Source organism: Enhydra lutris, unplaced genomic scaffold, assembly GCF_002288905.1.
Source record: "Enhydra lutris kenyoni isolate GAN:26980312 unplaced genomic scaffold, ASM228890v2 scaffoldscaffold28, whole genome shotgun sequence".
Taxonomy (NCBI): domain Eukaryota; kingdom Metazoa; phylum Chordata; class Mammalia; order Carnivora; family Mustelidae; genus Enhydra; species Enhydra lutris.
The window spans coordinates 8,284,613-8,299,635 of record NW_019154112.1 but is presented as its reverse complement, the minus strand read 5'-3'; the positions used below and the strand labels follow the sequence as shown (position 1 = coordinate 8,299,635).

The 15,023-nt window shown below is 40.4% G+C and overlaps 1 protein-coding gene across 2 annotated transcripts in view; it reads right to left on the bottom strand.

Annotated features, from left to right (window-relative positions):
- LOC111152377 (solute carrier family 17 member 5) overlaps positions 1–15,023 on the bottom strand; it is a 51,177-nt gene that overhangs the window by 3,322 nt on the left and 32,832 nt on the right. For both annotated transcript variants that reach the window (XM_022510903.1, XM_022510904.1), the window contains exon 10: positions 1,811–1,901. In XM_022510903.1, the coding sequence (XP_022366611.1) occupies positions 1,811–1,901 (91 nt within the window). The remainder of the gene's footprint in view (positions 1–1,810; positions 1,902–15,023) is intronic.

The following is a 15,023-nucleotide window of genomic DNA, read 5'->3' as shown; positions in this document are numbered from 1 at the left end:
TTAATAACATTAAACAAATGCTATGATAGCCTATCCAAATCCAGTTCAGTTCCCACTTTACAAACATTCAAGACTTTAACTGAGGAATCCAGGTATTCTTAGCAGAAATACTACGATTATCCATAATAAATGAAATTAATACATGGTAGTACGTTGACTTAGGTTCCTGTGTTGCCACAGTGCTCCGCAGAGATAAGGTTAAACATTTCTGACATGTCCATATCGAGACACAGAATTCTAGGGGGGAAAAAAAATCACAACTTTCCCAATATCCGTTTCTATTAAGTGAGAGAACATAGTAACAAGGAGGCTTGGATTCATTTAAGTAAGGAATCAGAAATGGTGGGAGCAGGGGTGCCTGGGTGGCTCAGTCTGCCAAGCGACCGACTTTTGATTTTGGCTCAGGTCATGATCTCAGGGTCCTGGGATAAACCCTCACGTGAGGCTCCCCGCTCAACGGGGAGTCTGCTTGTCTCCTTCTGCCCTTCCCCCTCCCCCTGCACGAAGGAACGAACTCTCTTAAATGAATAAATCTTGAAGAGAATGAATGAATGAATGAATGAATGAATGGTGGGAGCAGAGAAGAAATAGGAACACTCATTGTGGTGAACACATACACATCTGAGATCAGTATATTTAGTAATAAGAAAGTTTGTAAGCATATTCTGAAATTCTAAGGATTAGGTGGTGTTAATCTGATCACAGAGACAAAGAAAAAATTAAGTCTCTTTTAGAGCTTTAAGTCAGCCACTTGAAAAATATATTTCAACAGGCTTTAGATTTTTTTAAACAGAAATTTTGAGTCAGAGGTCATTTATTTTTCTTTCTTACACACTGTGAGCCACTGGTACAGTGCTGAGTCTCTGCTGACTGATGTGGCACCACACTGCCTCCCCGCTGGAGGTGGGACCACCCCAGGGCCCACTGCATTTCGGAGGCTCAGTGCCCTTCCCACACCTGGCTCACTCCTCCAGGTCTCCTTCCCCACAAATTGCGTGCTCTCTCCCCTGTGCCCACAGCACCCTGCACAGTTTTTTTTTTCCCCTGCAGCATTCATCACTGTACTTTAGCTATTCGATTATGTGCCATCCCTAAATGAGGAGTTTCACAAGTGCAGAAGCTTGTCGTTTTGCCTTTGGATCCTCAGGACCTGGTATATTAATAGTCACTCATGAAATGCCTGTAGAACCCGTGTTTGACTCTTTCAGGGCTTGCTAACTCATAAGGCAGCCCTTTCCACAGAGTAGACAGCTTTTAACAGAATTTTCCTATTGTGTCCTCATTACTTCTCTTCACCTGTCTTTGTGGAACTGCCAAGAATACGTCACCATCTCTCGTGTGGTCGTCCTTCAAGATGTGAAGACACATGCCATGTCTTCGCAAGTCTTCTGCTCCTCTCAGTGGTGATTGCTTCCCCAGTTCCTTATTCATTCCCACATGACTTCCTGATACCTCACCTTTGTGGATCCACTTCTTGAATAACTTTCCATTGCCAGTTTTCCTTTGTTCGAACCAAAGACACAAGGTACTTACCTTGTAAAATATCACCACTTTTAAGTACTTGTGTGGTGTGAGCTACAACAGCTTCGTTGAACTTAATTCTGTTGTTTTGTCTAAAAACCAAGGGGTGTTCTTGGAAAATATATTTTCCTGTCCAGTATGGCACTTAGCTTTGCTGATGTAAAGAATTGCATAAGAATAAACATTCAGAATTTTACTCTTAATTAAAATATACTCAATTTTGACACAGATGTGCAGGCTCAAGTGAATTGTGTAGACGTTTGCATAAATAAGCAAATTATCTACTTACATCAGGGGTCAGACTTTTAGCAATGACAGGCCCAACCATTCCTGGAATAGTGGCAAATGTATTTGTGATGCCCAGCAGGATACCAGCATACCTGCAGAATACATTTTCATAGAGATTTATTACTGTGTTACACATTGAAGTAGCTTCTTTCAACAGATAGCTGTACTACTTTCAGAACACTCTATATTTTTGTGAAATTTCATGTTTAAATGAAATGTCTTACTAAGCTGGACTGAATATATTTAGCTGGTGAAAAACTTGCATTTCAATAGTTAATAAGCATTCTAATATTACATAGGGGAACGCCACCACTGAAATGAAAATCCTCTCTCTTTTTTTTTTTTTAAGATTTTATTTATTTATTTGAGAGAGAGACAGTGAGATAGAGCATGAGCAAGGAGAAGGTCAGAGGGAGAAGCAGACTCCACATGGAGCTGGGAGCCCGATGCAGGACTCGATCCCGGGACTCCGGGATCATGACCTGAGCCGAAGGCAGTCATCCAACCAACTGAGCCACCCAGGCGCCCCACAAAAAATGCATTTTTAATAACTCAGGGAAAGTTGATTTATTTTAAGAGTAAAGCTTAGAAGAGTTGAATATTCTTAGTTATGTTTAGATGCAAATCTTTAAAGAAAGAGTTCCTGCTTGTATTTGGAAAGTGCTAATGGTCTGATTTCTCCAACATATAAGGAATGTATATAAACTAAGGAAGGCTGAATGAAATGCTTACTTTCCATAAAGAAGTCATATTGAACTGCTAGTCAGGAGACCTAAAGATCTGTGACTTCTGGTTCTACCACTGACCATCTATGTGACCTTGGCCAGTCAGTGATAGATTATTTCCCTTATCACTCATGGGTTCATAGATGTTCACATGTAATCTACCTGCTGCGCCCATGTGAGTCCCCCCAGGACCCACCAAGTACACTAAAACATTATTTTTGAGTATAACATACATATGGAAATGAACACAAACCCTAAGTGCACAGCGTGATGAATTTCTATAAAGTGAACAGAACCATGTCACTAGCACCCTCAAAAAACAGAATCTACTGGAATAAACATTTTTAAGGATATTTTACACATGGCTGAACTGCCTCTCAGACTGTATAAGCTTTAATTTGAATAATCATAATTTTGTGAGGTCATTCCTACTCTAAACTTACAAGGATGGCTTAATGCTTGCCCTTAAGGAGATTATAATCATTTGCCTGATTTGCAATGGCCTCGCCCTCCCTGGTCCATCTACATGGTCTTACTACCCAGTGCTGCGGACTGCGTCACTTCGGATTCTGACAGCTCCCATCCAGCTGCTCCCATCTGCTATGCTCATTCCTGTTATCCTCCCTCATACTCCACTCGCTGTCTGAAATCCATATTCCTTCTGTCCAGACCACTTGCTCAGCACCTCTTCCGCGAAGCTTCCTTTGTCTAGTTCAGCTCACACTGAGCCCTGTCTTCCTAGAACTTTATTAAGTCCTTAAAGCCAGTGCTATGGGTTCTAGAAGGTAATTGTTCTCAAAGTCAAGTTTGCTAATTCTGATTCCATAGTCTCACTGCAGAGTCATGCTTTATTTCCCTTTATTATTTGCAGGGCCAGCACGTATATGCTCGTTCAGTACATGCTGACCAGAGAAGTGGCACATGACCCTCAGTTGTTCTAGGCCCTGACCATGGAACCCCAGGGCACTGGCTGTGCTGGCTGCTGGTGCTTTGTCTCATAGACGCAAATACCTCTCTTGGGTACCGGCTCCAAAGCGTGCTGATTCCTGATCCAAATGGAACCACACAGTATGCAACCTTTTGGATTACATGTGGGGTTTGCTAAACATCCCAGGGACGCCTGGGTGGCTCAGTGGGTTCGGCATCTGCCTTCGGACTCAGGTCATGATCCCAGAATCCTGGGATCGAGTCCCGCATCGGGATCCTTGCTCAGAGGGGAGCCTGCGTCTCCCTCTGCTTGCAGCTCTCCCTGTTCGTGCTTTCTCTCTGACAAATAAATAAATAAAATCTCTAAAAAAATAAACAAATAAACATAATCCCAAGTTGTTGTGTGTATCAATAGTTTATTCGTTTTTTATTGGTCGCTCTCTTTTTAACTGAAGAAGCTGGGATTTTGTCCTATAGACAGTCCTGCATTCTGTTTTGTGTAGATTGCCTCCCTGAGATATCATATAACATAATCTTATGTTCCCTGTATTTCCTGTACACTGATAGTATCTAGACCACAGATCTCAGAGCATGGGTTAGAGCTAGCTTTGATATTTTTAGCAAGAAAATTTAAAGATGATGGTGGAGTTAAAAATTGATGAACTAAGTAAATGGCATTTATAATTTATTTTTCATAAAAGTCATCTAGGTATATACAAAGCCCAATTAGAACTTTTTTTTTTGAGGGGCGCCTGGGTGGCTCAGTGGGTTAAAGCCTCTGCCTTCAGCTCAGGTCATGATCCCAGTGTCCTGCGATTGAGCCCTGCTCTCTGCTCAGCGGGGAGCCTGCTTCCTCCTCTCTCTCTGCCTGCCTCTCTGCCTACTTGTGATCTCTGTCTGTCAAATAAATAAAATCTTAAAAAAAAAAACTTTTTTTTTTGAAAGTGAGAGAGAGAGCAAGAGCAAGCAGGGGTTGGAGGAGTAGCAGAGGGAGAGGGACAAGTGGACCCCATGATGAACACACAGAGTCTGTCATGGGACTCCGTCTCAGGACCCTGAGATTACGACCTGAGCCAGAATCAAGAGTTGAAGGCAGAACCAACTGAGCCACCCAGCTTCCCCAAGAACTTTTAATTTTCATGAAATAATCAGTGTTATCATAAAATAAAATATAATTCTGCTCCAAATTAAAGAAGATCGGTATTTATTAGTCCATCCGGTCTTATTGTGGGGTACTATTATTTCTAGTAGTATTTAGGATCCAATGTCTTGGCTGCAGATGACTAATCTGCAATTTCTTTCACCATTTTCCTTGTGGACAAGTGCCTGATATGGACTGAACTGTGTCCTTTCAAAATTCATATGTTGAAGTCCTAACCCCCACTGTGACTTCTTTGGAGCTACAACTTTCAGGAGGTAATGAAGGTTAAGTAAGTGTAGGGTCTTAACCCAATTGGATTGGTGGCCTTGCAAGAGGTGGAAGAGAGAGAACTCACTCTATCTCTGTGAGGACTGACCAAGCAAAGGCTATGTGAGGACACAGGGAGAAGGGGGCCATCTGTAAGCAAGGAAAAGAGCTCTCACCAGAACTTGACTATGCTGAGACCCTGATCTCCAACTTTGAGCTTCCAGAACTTTGAGAAAATGAACTTCTACTTTTTTAAGCTCTGTGGTCTGTGGCATTCTGAACGGCAGTTGACTAATACGTGCCTAAATAAAACATCCTGCTGAAACCAAGTCAATGATCTACAACCATCACACATTTTTATGTTCAAAACTCGTTCATACTGGATACAGTAACAAAGGCGTACAGCACAGGTCTTTTTTTGGCTTATGCCCTTTAGGGAGTGTATCTTAAATTAACCAAGCTTGGCAGAACCTGTCTTTTTTTATTTTTAGTTAAACCATTAACACCTTGGCAGTAGGAGGAACCAACTGCAACGTTGCCAGGCCTTTTCAGTTGACAGATATTAAGTGCAGACGAACGCTGTGAAATCCTAAATGTCAGCACCAAGAAACTCAATCAAGTGTTTATATTACACTTGGCCAGGCAGGGCCATGAAAGATGGATGACTGCTGGGGAAAAAACATGTTGTACAGACCCAGTCTGTATTCTGTGCTGGTGCAGTACTAGCGTGCTGTGGGATTAATCGTTAAAAGTCTCTCCAATTCCTGTGTATCTGGGGAACAAAATTATCCACAGAAAATCTATTTTAATCTAGAGAGGAAAAGGCTTGGAAAATACCACAAACACATCTTTATGTTAATAGGATTACTGATTGTGTATTGAAAAACCTTATGTCAGGGGTGGCTCTAAGTATTTTACACATATCCCATTTTAATAGTAAAATCCACTCCATGAGGTAGGGATTCCTATCTCCATACTACAGATGAAGATAGACTATAAAATGTTACCCAATTTGTCTGACTCCAAATCAGTACTTAGTAATACAAGGTTATAATCTGTATGCTGCCTGCTGAATAATGCTGCCATAGTCATCACTGAGTTCAATCTATAGGAATTACCAGTTTTCTTGAGCTTAATTTTTCACCATAAGCTCTAGTGCTAAATGCTTAACAGTCTGTGGCCCTCAAATATTCTTGTTCTAATTACCAGAGCCTTATCTAGTGCATGGGCACTCAGTTGTTACCAAAGAAAAAGCAACTAAGCAACAACATGGTCAAAAGATAGGTGATCCCCCAGTTAACCAAGACACGGAGAACTAGAAACAACCTAGCATCCTTTGAAGGAAGAAATTCTAGTTGGAAAATAAAAACTGCAAGCTCTTCTGAAGGGCTGAATCAAAATATAAGGGAGGGAAATCATTTTGACTTTGATGAGATGACCTTAATTTGTACGGCGATAATATTTTTAGAAGTTACATGTGCTGTTCACATATATACATATGTTGATTACAAGCACATATCTGGAGGTAAGTACATGGTGCATACGTGTACTTACCAACTTCTACAACTACTTGTTGGCATCATTTATGTTACTAAACTGTTTGGTTTCGGGGCGCCTGGGTGGCTCAGTGGGTTAAGCTGCTGCCTTTGGCTCAGGTCATGATCTCAGGGTCCTGGGATCGAGCCCCGCATCGGGCTCTCTGCTCAGCAGGGAGCCTGCTTCCTCCTCTCTCTCTGCCTGCCTCTCTGCCTGCTTGTGATCTCTCTCTGTCAAATAAATAAATAAAATCTTAAAAAAAAAATAAACTGTTTGGTTTCATACTATATCTAGATAAATGTCTTTTTTGACTTATGACTCACAGAATGCCAGGGCTAGAACAGGGTCTTCAAGATATGAAGTTCAACCATTCAGCTGATGCCCGAAGCCCAGTTCCAGGATCCTGCTTGGCCATCATCCAGTATATGCTTCAGGATGTGACCTTACCATCCTCCCAAACTACCATAAGCTTCTACAGATGCAAATAAGGACCATATTACCTTCATGTTTGTGTCTTCAACATTTGGTAGAGTGCCTGGGTACAGTGTTTGTTAAATGACTAGGTCCTTTAATCCACATGCCATGACACTGAAATTTAGTAATTACACACCCACCTAATTGTACATCCAATTCATCTTTTTCCAACTTATCCAAAAGGTTATCATGGGAGATCTACTTGAAATCCTGATGTGCCATATATATCGTGTTCCCTCTATGTATGAGGCTAAAAATGTTGAGAAATTAGACCATTTTGCTCTTTTGGCTGTTAATGATCCAATGGTTACTCCTCAGTAATCAGCCTTTTCTTTTCCAAGAGCTCACCAATCAGCCCTTTATTATTTTACTTGGATTGATTTGTGACCCTGGTCATGGGACCTGACTCAAAGTTTCCCAGAAAATAATAGTCTATTGTGTTATGTGCAAATGCACTTACTATAATGAGCTAAGTGTATAAGCAGGTGTATATGTGTTCTATAATCTTATAAGGTAGGTACGATGTGTGTATGTATATATATAGATATAAATATATATACACATATATATCCCCGCCCCCACTTTCCCAGAAGTTCTTGCCAGATTCCAGAGCTCCTGAAGGACTGAAGGTACCTGATAAATCCTGAATTACATTTCAGCTCCATGAAATGGAGTGGGTGGCTCACTACCGTTTTTCTGGCTAGCTGGCTAGTGAGCCAATTTTATGTTCCTTACAATTTTTACTTCTCATATTTATTTACTTAGTTTTAAAATAAACTCTCATAAACTGAGGCAACCAGAGTAGGTATCTGTTCTTGGCAATGAGTTCTTTTCCCTGAGTTTTCAAAATAACTACTAAACGATGACCAGTTTTTAAGATCTTCAAGAGACAATCTGATGTAGCAGAAAGATCCTTGAATCATGTTGCTGAGACCTGGATTCAAATCTCAGGTCTGCCATTTCCTAGGGGTGACTTTGGAAGCCACCCAACTCCTTTGGACCTGAATTTCTTCATCTTCAAAATGAGTTCTTCCTGCTCACATCTCCATGTGTTAGAGTGGACATTACCAGTGGCCTCCTCAGCATCCATTCCCATGAGATTTGGGGGATACTGACTCCTTCACCTCTAACTTTAGGGTGGGTGCTAATTGTCCTAAAGTCAGATGGTATTCTCTTGGCTGTAGGGATTGGTTCAGGGGTGGTTATGTAACTTGCTTTGGTTCAATCAAAATGAAGCCCAGGACTTACTATCATGGTACAGAGAGAAAAAGATTCTTTTCTTCCTTGACCGATGTGAGTAAAGAAGCATGCAATTCTGGTAGTTACTGGCAATCATTTCATTGTGTGATTTAAGAAGCACACCCAGTCTCAGGGTAAAACTAATATTATGAAAGCTAGAGAGTGGAAAAGAAACGAATCTTTGGTAATATTAGTGGACAGCTGATGTCAACTCTTGCCTGAAGCCAACTGTCACTGGATTTTACACTAAAGTGAATCAATAGACTATGCTGTTTAGCCAGCTTGAATTAACATTTCTATTACTTCAACTAAAAGCATCTGAGAGATAACACAGCCTAGATATCTCGTGCCCAGACCCTCAATTCCCATATCCCATATTCATCAACCCTCAGCTTGTTAAAATCTCAAGCCTAAATCAATCCTACAGCACATTTTCAGTCCTACACTTGGGCTGCTGAACACCACTGAAAGAACAACTCTGTAAAATAGAGAAGTATAAAATTCATCTCCAATTGCCCCTGATCCTTGTCAATGCCAAAAATCCCTTCAATGAGTTTTACTGACAATTTTCCCCAGTAGCTAGTTTGAACTTTTATGATTCTCAAATCTTTTTTCTTCACCTATCTTCTTTCTTAGTCTCAGCAATGAACTTGAGTCCCATGTCACAAAGAAATCAAAGACTGACAGTTAAGATTTTTCAATTAGTTATCTACTGCTACACTATAAATTACTTCAAATCTTGCAGCTGAGGACAATATATATTTATCCTCTCACAGGTTCTGTGGGTCAGGAATGTAGAAGTGGTTTAGCTGGATGGTTCTGCATCAGATTTTCTCATGAAGTTTCAGTTGTGTTGGCTGGAGCTACATTACCCTCTTCTAAGCTCACTCATGTGGCTGCTAGCAATGGCCTTGGTTCTCCCCAAGTTGGCCTTGCCGCAGGGCTCCTAAGTGTCCTCCCTACGTGACAGATGAGTCATCTGAGAGAGACAGAGAGCAAGGAAGCTGTTTTGAGAACTTTTATGACCTAGTCAGATATCACTACTTTTGCCACATTCACTAGAAATAAGTCACTAAATCCAGCCCACACCCAAGAGAAGGGGAAATAGGCTCCATCTTCCAAAGGGAGATGTGTTGAAGAACCTGTGGACATATTTCGAGTCACTACAATTCCCATGTTCTCATCTCACTCACCTCAGAACTTTTCTTTAACTGAACCCACCTTACTACGTTCCATTTCTTCTTATTTGGAAGGTAATCCCTCTACTTGGACTCTGAGTTTCATCCCTTCCTGACATCTACCAACCACTAGTTGTCACTTCTTCCTTTCAGCTTTAACCTTTCCTTGTTTATTGGACTTCTTTTCCCACTGCATTTACAACCTGGGTCTGTTTCACCTTAAAAAAAAAAAAACCAACCCAGTCAATCTTCCATCAATATGTGTCTCTCTTTAGTTTTTTCTCCTTCCCTTCATAGTTTATAGTTTTGAGACAGTTGTTTATTGGCAGTGGTTCTCAAATTTTTAAAGTCCATGAAAACCACGGGGAGGAGCGACAAAACGCAGATAGATTCTTTCCCTAGCCCTGTGATCCATGATTCTGCTTTATTTTTATTTATTTATTTATTTATTTTTTTCTTTTCAGAAAGAGAGAGAGAGAGAGCTCACAGGTAGGCAGAGAGGCAGGCAGAGAGAGGGGGAAGCAGGCTCCCAGCTGAGCAGAGAGCCCGACATGGGGCTCGATCCCAGAACCCTGAGATCATGACCCAGGCCGAAGGCAGAGGCTTAACCCACTGAGCCACCCAGGTGCCCTGATTCTGCTTTATTTTTAAGAAGCACTCCTGATGATTTTGATGTGGACGGGCTAAGGATCACACTTTTGAGATCACTGTTTTACGGGGATGGTCTTCACTTCCTTATCTTTCCATTCATTCCTTAAGTCACTGCAGCCTAGTGTCCTTCTCCTTGTTCTACAGAAGCCTTTTCACCAATATGTTTAATGAACTTTTCCATCTGGAGAGGAACACTTTCATTCTTGCTTTACTTGGCTTCTCTGTGGCATCTGACACTGTTAATCAAGCCCTCCCTTTGGGAATTCCATTCTCTACTTATTTTCCTTCTCTTTCTCTTGTTCCTTCTTTTCAGTTACTCTTGTGTCAGGTTCTTTCTCTTGATGAATTCCCAAGATTTTCATCATTTCCTGAGTATTTTTATCCAATTCCATGGCTTTATCTATAACTCATATGTTGTAGATCTAAATCTTTTATTAGATTTACATCTGAATCCTTAGATGTTGTAGATCTAAATCTTTATCTCTTATCCAGAGCCCTTTCTTGAAGATTGGATGATCTTGGCTTTCTTTCTTTCTTCCTTCCTTCCTTTCTTTCTTTCTTTCTTTTTTTTTTAAAGATTTATTTATTTATTTGACAGACAGAGATCACAAGTAGGCAGAGAGGCAGGCAGAGAGAGAGGAGGAAGCAGGCTCCCCGCTGAGCAGAGAGCCCCATGTGGGGCTCGATCCCAGGACCCTGAGATCATGACCTGAGCTGAAGGCAGAGGCTTTAACCCACTGAGCCACCCAGGCACCCCGATCTTGGCTTTCTTGACAACACATTCTTGATTTTTCTTCTATCTTCCCTGTTGCTCCTTTTTGATTTCCTTTTCTAGTTATTTCCCTCTTTCTGGGTGCTAAGTGTTTGCCAAGATCCAGTCCTGGGATCACTTGTCACTCTCTCCCAAGGCAATTTTTGTCTTTCAATGCTTTAAAATGTGTACTATTATTCCTTAATTTTCATTTCCAATCCAAATGCTCTGAGTTCCAGATCCATAAATCCTACTGCCTTTAACTACTACTTTCTAGATGTTTTCACAAATATCTAAAATTTAACATGTCTGAAATTTTTATTTTCCTCCAAGACTCTTCCTCCTTCAGGTATCCCAGTTCCAGTAAGTGGCACATCCATCCATCCAGCTGCAGATACAGAATGCCTGGAAATCATCGCGTTTGGTCTCTCCTTACTCTTCACATCTAATCTATTGTCAAGTCCCATCTATTGTATGGGTGCCCTTATAGAAAGAATGAGAGACACTGGAGCTCTTTCTCTCTCTGCACACATGCGAGCATGCCTTCAGACACACGAGGGAAGTGCCATGGGCGCATATAGCAAAAAGCAGCCCATCTGCAAACCAGATAGTTCTGACAAGAAACTAAACATGCTGGCACCTTGATCTTGGACGTTGAACTGTGAGAAAATAAATTTCTGTTGTTTAAGCCACTTAATCTATGGTATTTTGTTCTGGCAGCCCGAGTAGACTAAGACACACACTGATTTCTTTTCCTACTCATAGAAATTCTTCTCTCAGGAACACTATTCCCTTTTTGCCTGGCTAACTTATTATTTTTAAAATAATTTTTAAAAAGATTTTATTTATTTATTTGAGAGAAAGAGAATGAGAGAGAGAGAGCACAAGACGGGGGAGGGTCAGAAGGAGAAGCAGACTACTGTTGGGAGGGGAGCCCGATGCGTTACTTGATCCTGGGAATCCAGGATTATGACCTGAGCCAAAGGCAGTCGCTTAACCAACTGAGTCACCCAGGCGCCCGTGCCTGGCAAACTTTTTTTTTTAATTAATTATTTTTATTAACATATATTATTTGCCTGAGGGGTGGCTAACTTAACTCATTCCTTAGACTTTAGCTTAAATGTCATTTTCTCAGACAGACCTTCCTTTACTCCTTCATCCAAATTATATCTCTCTCGTATTCTCTCATTTTTTCTTCAGAAAGTTTTTTTTTTTTTTAATCTGTGTGAGCCTTTCGTTTCTACCATCCTAGACTAAAAGCTTCACAGGCCAGGGCTGTGTCTGTTATGGCTGGTAATTGGCAGGTATTTGATAAATATTTGTCGGAAGACTGACTTATCATAATATATTACAGTTATTTATTTTTTTACTGCTTATTTCCTGAACTAGACTGATCTCGTTGCACACAGGAGCTGGGTGTTATTTTTTGTAGTGTCATGGAGAGCGAGCTCAACAGACATGTCTGTTGTAGGAGGGACAGGACTTGACTAGGCCAGGGCCTTGTAGCTGAAGATGCCCAAGAATCACTTGAGGACCTTAACATGCAGATTCCAGTTCAGCAAGGCTGGGGTCAGGCCTGAGATTCTGCACTTTGTACAAGCTCCTGACGTAACGCTGATGCTCCTGGGCTGTGGGCCGCACTTGGAGTAGCAAGGAATGAGTTACTGTAAATCCGTCCTAGTTCTCACTCTCTATGATTCTATAAACTACATAATGGAACAGTGTCATTTTGTTTAACTCACTTCAAGAGAAATCCCTTCCAGATTCCTTCTCTAATTAGTAGCATTAAAGAACTATTTCAGTTCTTTAATTATTCGCTATTTCTTTGAATCCTTTCTTGGGTAATCAGTCTTTGTTCTTACTTTGTAAATCTCACATACATGCCTCACGTCACTGTGCAGCAATCTGGTTGGGCTCCTATTCTCTGTCCCTCAGAAATGACATCTCATGTCTTTATTCTTTCAGCTTCAAGGGGCTCTTATTTCTGTTCTGTTTGTATCGGATTTTTTTTTTTTTTTTTTTTTTTTTTTTATTCATGAGAGACAGAGAGAGAGACTGGGAGGGAGAGGGAGAGGGAGGGAGAATCAGAATTCTTGTGGAGCAGGGAACCCGACATAGGACTCGATCCCAGGACCCTGGGATCATGACCTGAGCTGAAGGCAGAGGCTTAACCGACTGAGCCACCCAGGCGCCCCTGTTGTGTTTGTATCAGATTCAGATTTTTTTTCCTTTCCCTTCCTTTTTTTTTTTTTAAAGATTTTAAGCACTTGAGAGAGAGTATGTGCAAGCACAAGTGGGTAGGGGCAGAGGGAGAAGCAGGCTCCCCGCTGAGCACAGAGCCCTACATAGGGATCCCATGACCCTGGGATCATGACCCGAGCCAAAGGCAGATACTTGACACTGAGCCACCCAGGCGCCCCTGTATCAGATCTTTCTAATTATCACTAAATTGAACAAAGTTTTCTTGAAGTTAATTTGCTTTTCAAATTCTTCCTTTCTGTCATCATTATGTTAAACTACTTTTTTTTTTTTTTTAAGATTTCATTTATTTACTTGAAAGAGAGTGAGAGAGAGTGAGCAAGAACAGGAGCTGGGGGAGGTACAGAGGGAGAAACAGATCCCCTGCTGAGCAGAAAGCCCTATGGGGCTCCATCCCAGGACCCTGCAATCATGACCTGAGCTGAAGGCAGACGGTTAACCGACTGAGCTACTCAGATGGCCCTAAACTTTTTTACTTCTTAACTCACCAATAAGTATACTCAATAAGCATTTCCTAGCTTGTAAGTTACAGAAAAATTCTTCCCTCTGTTTTGATTTTTTTTTTTGACGAAAGACTTCAGTATATTATAAACAATTCAACATTAGACATTTGGTCTTGTGATAAAACCAGAGATTATTCCTTCAACAAATGTTTACTGAGCACACTCTATGTGACAGGCATTGTAATAAAACTTTCATGCACAGGGGTGCATGGGTGGCTCAGTAGGTTAAAGCCTCTGCCTTTGGCTCAGGTCATGATCCCAGGGTCCTGAGATGGAGCCCAGCATCTGGCTCTCTGCTCAGCAGGGAGCCTGCTTCCCCCTCTCTCTCTCTGCCGGCCTCTCTGCCTACTTGTGATATCTCTGTCAAATAAAAAAAATTAAAGAAAAAAAAAAAAACAACTTTCATGCATGATCAATTTTGGGATGTGAAATATTACATTCCTAAATAGGATAAGACATATTTAGAGATTTCTTTTTTTTAATCACAATAGACTTTTTACATACAGTGAAATATTTTTACTATTCTGATTATCAGATCCTTATACTTTAAAAAATGTAATTCAGCATTACATTAAAAAGATGGAACATTTTATATTTAAGTGGGATTAATGTAATCTTCTAGTTTAAAGATAAAAATCACATGAAACTATACAAGAGATATTTGAACTTCAGAATTTAAACACTGCCAAGACTGTAACTAATGGGTTTAATAATTAATCACATCTATTTCTGGTTCTGAAAGTTTAAATTGATTTTAATTATATGAAATACTATGACAATAATTAACTCAAGAAGGTACCACTTTCTCTGTAAAATAGGTGGCTATGTAGTCAGTATATAACCAATTATTGTTCTTACAAATTTCTTTTCTTTTTTTTTTTTTTTAAAGATTTTATTTATTTGACAGACAGAGAACACAAGTAGGCAGAGAGACAGGCAGAGAGAGGAAGGGAAGCAGACTCCCTGCCGCGCGAGCAGAGAGCCCGATGCGGGGCTCGATCCCAGGACCCTGGGATCATGACCTGAGCCGAAGGCAGAGGCTTAACCCACTGAGCCACCCAGGTGCCCCTGTTCTTACAAATTTCTAATTACCAACAAAAATATTACTGTCTAAGGCAAGTAGTTACCATTGTTAGTTAAATAAACAACTGCCAGATCCAAACCATATAAAAGAATGACAGGCTCCATAGGCTTATGCAGTTTAACTTTTGTTAGAATTCTAAATTTTGAGGGTCCTTCTATCCCAGGTCTGTGATTAGATTAGCAAGGTATACATCAGTGAGATAAAGTAATATGCAGTCACATATCGTTAATGTAGTTAATTCCATGAAAGAATTATGTGAAAGTAAATACATATATATAAAATAAATAAATAACATAATATCCATAAAGTATGGCTAAATATTAAAATATGTCTATTTAAATTATTTTGGTTATGAAGTAGAGAAGTTGAGAGGACATAATATCTTAATAAGTAAAATCTCATTTAGATATACTATTTCCTTCTATTCCTAATCTCAGAAAATATTGTATTTCTAACCTCAATCTCAATATTATTGTCAA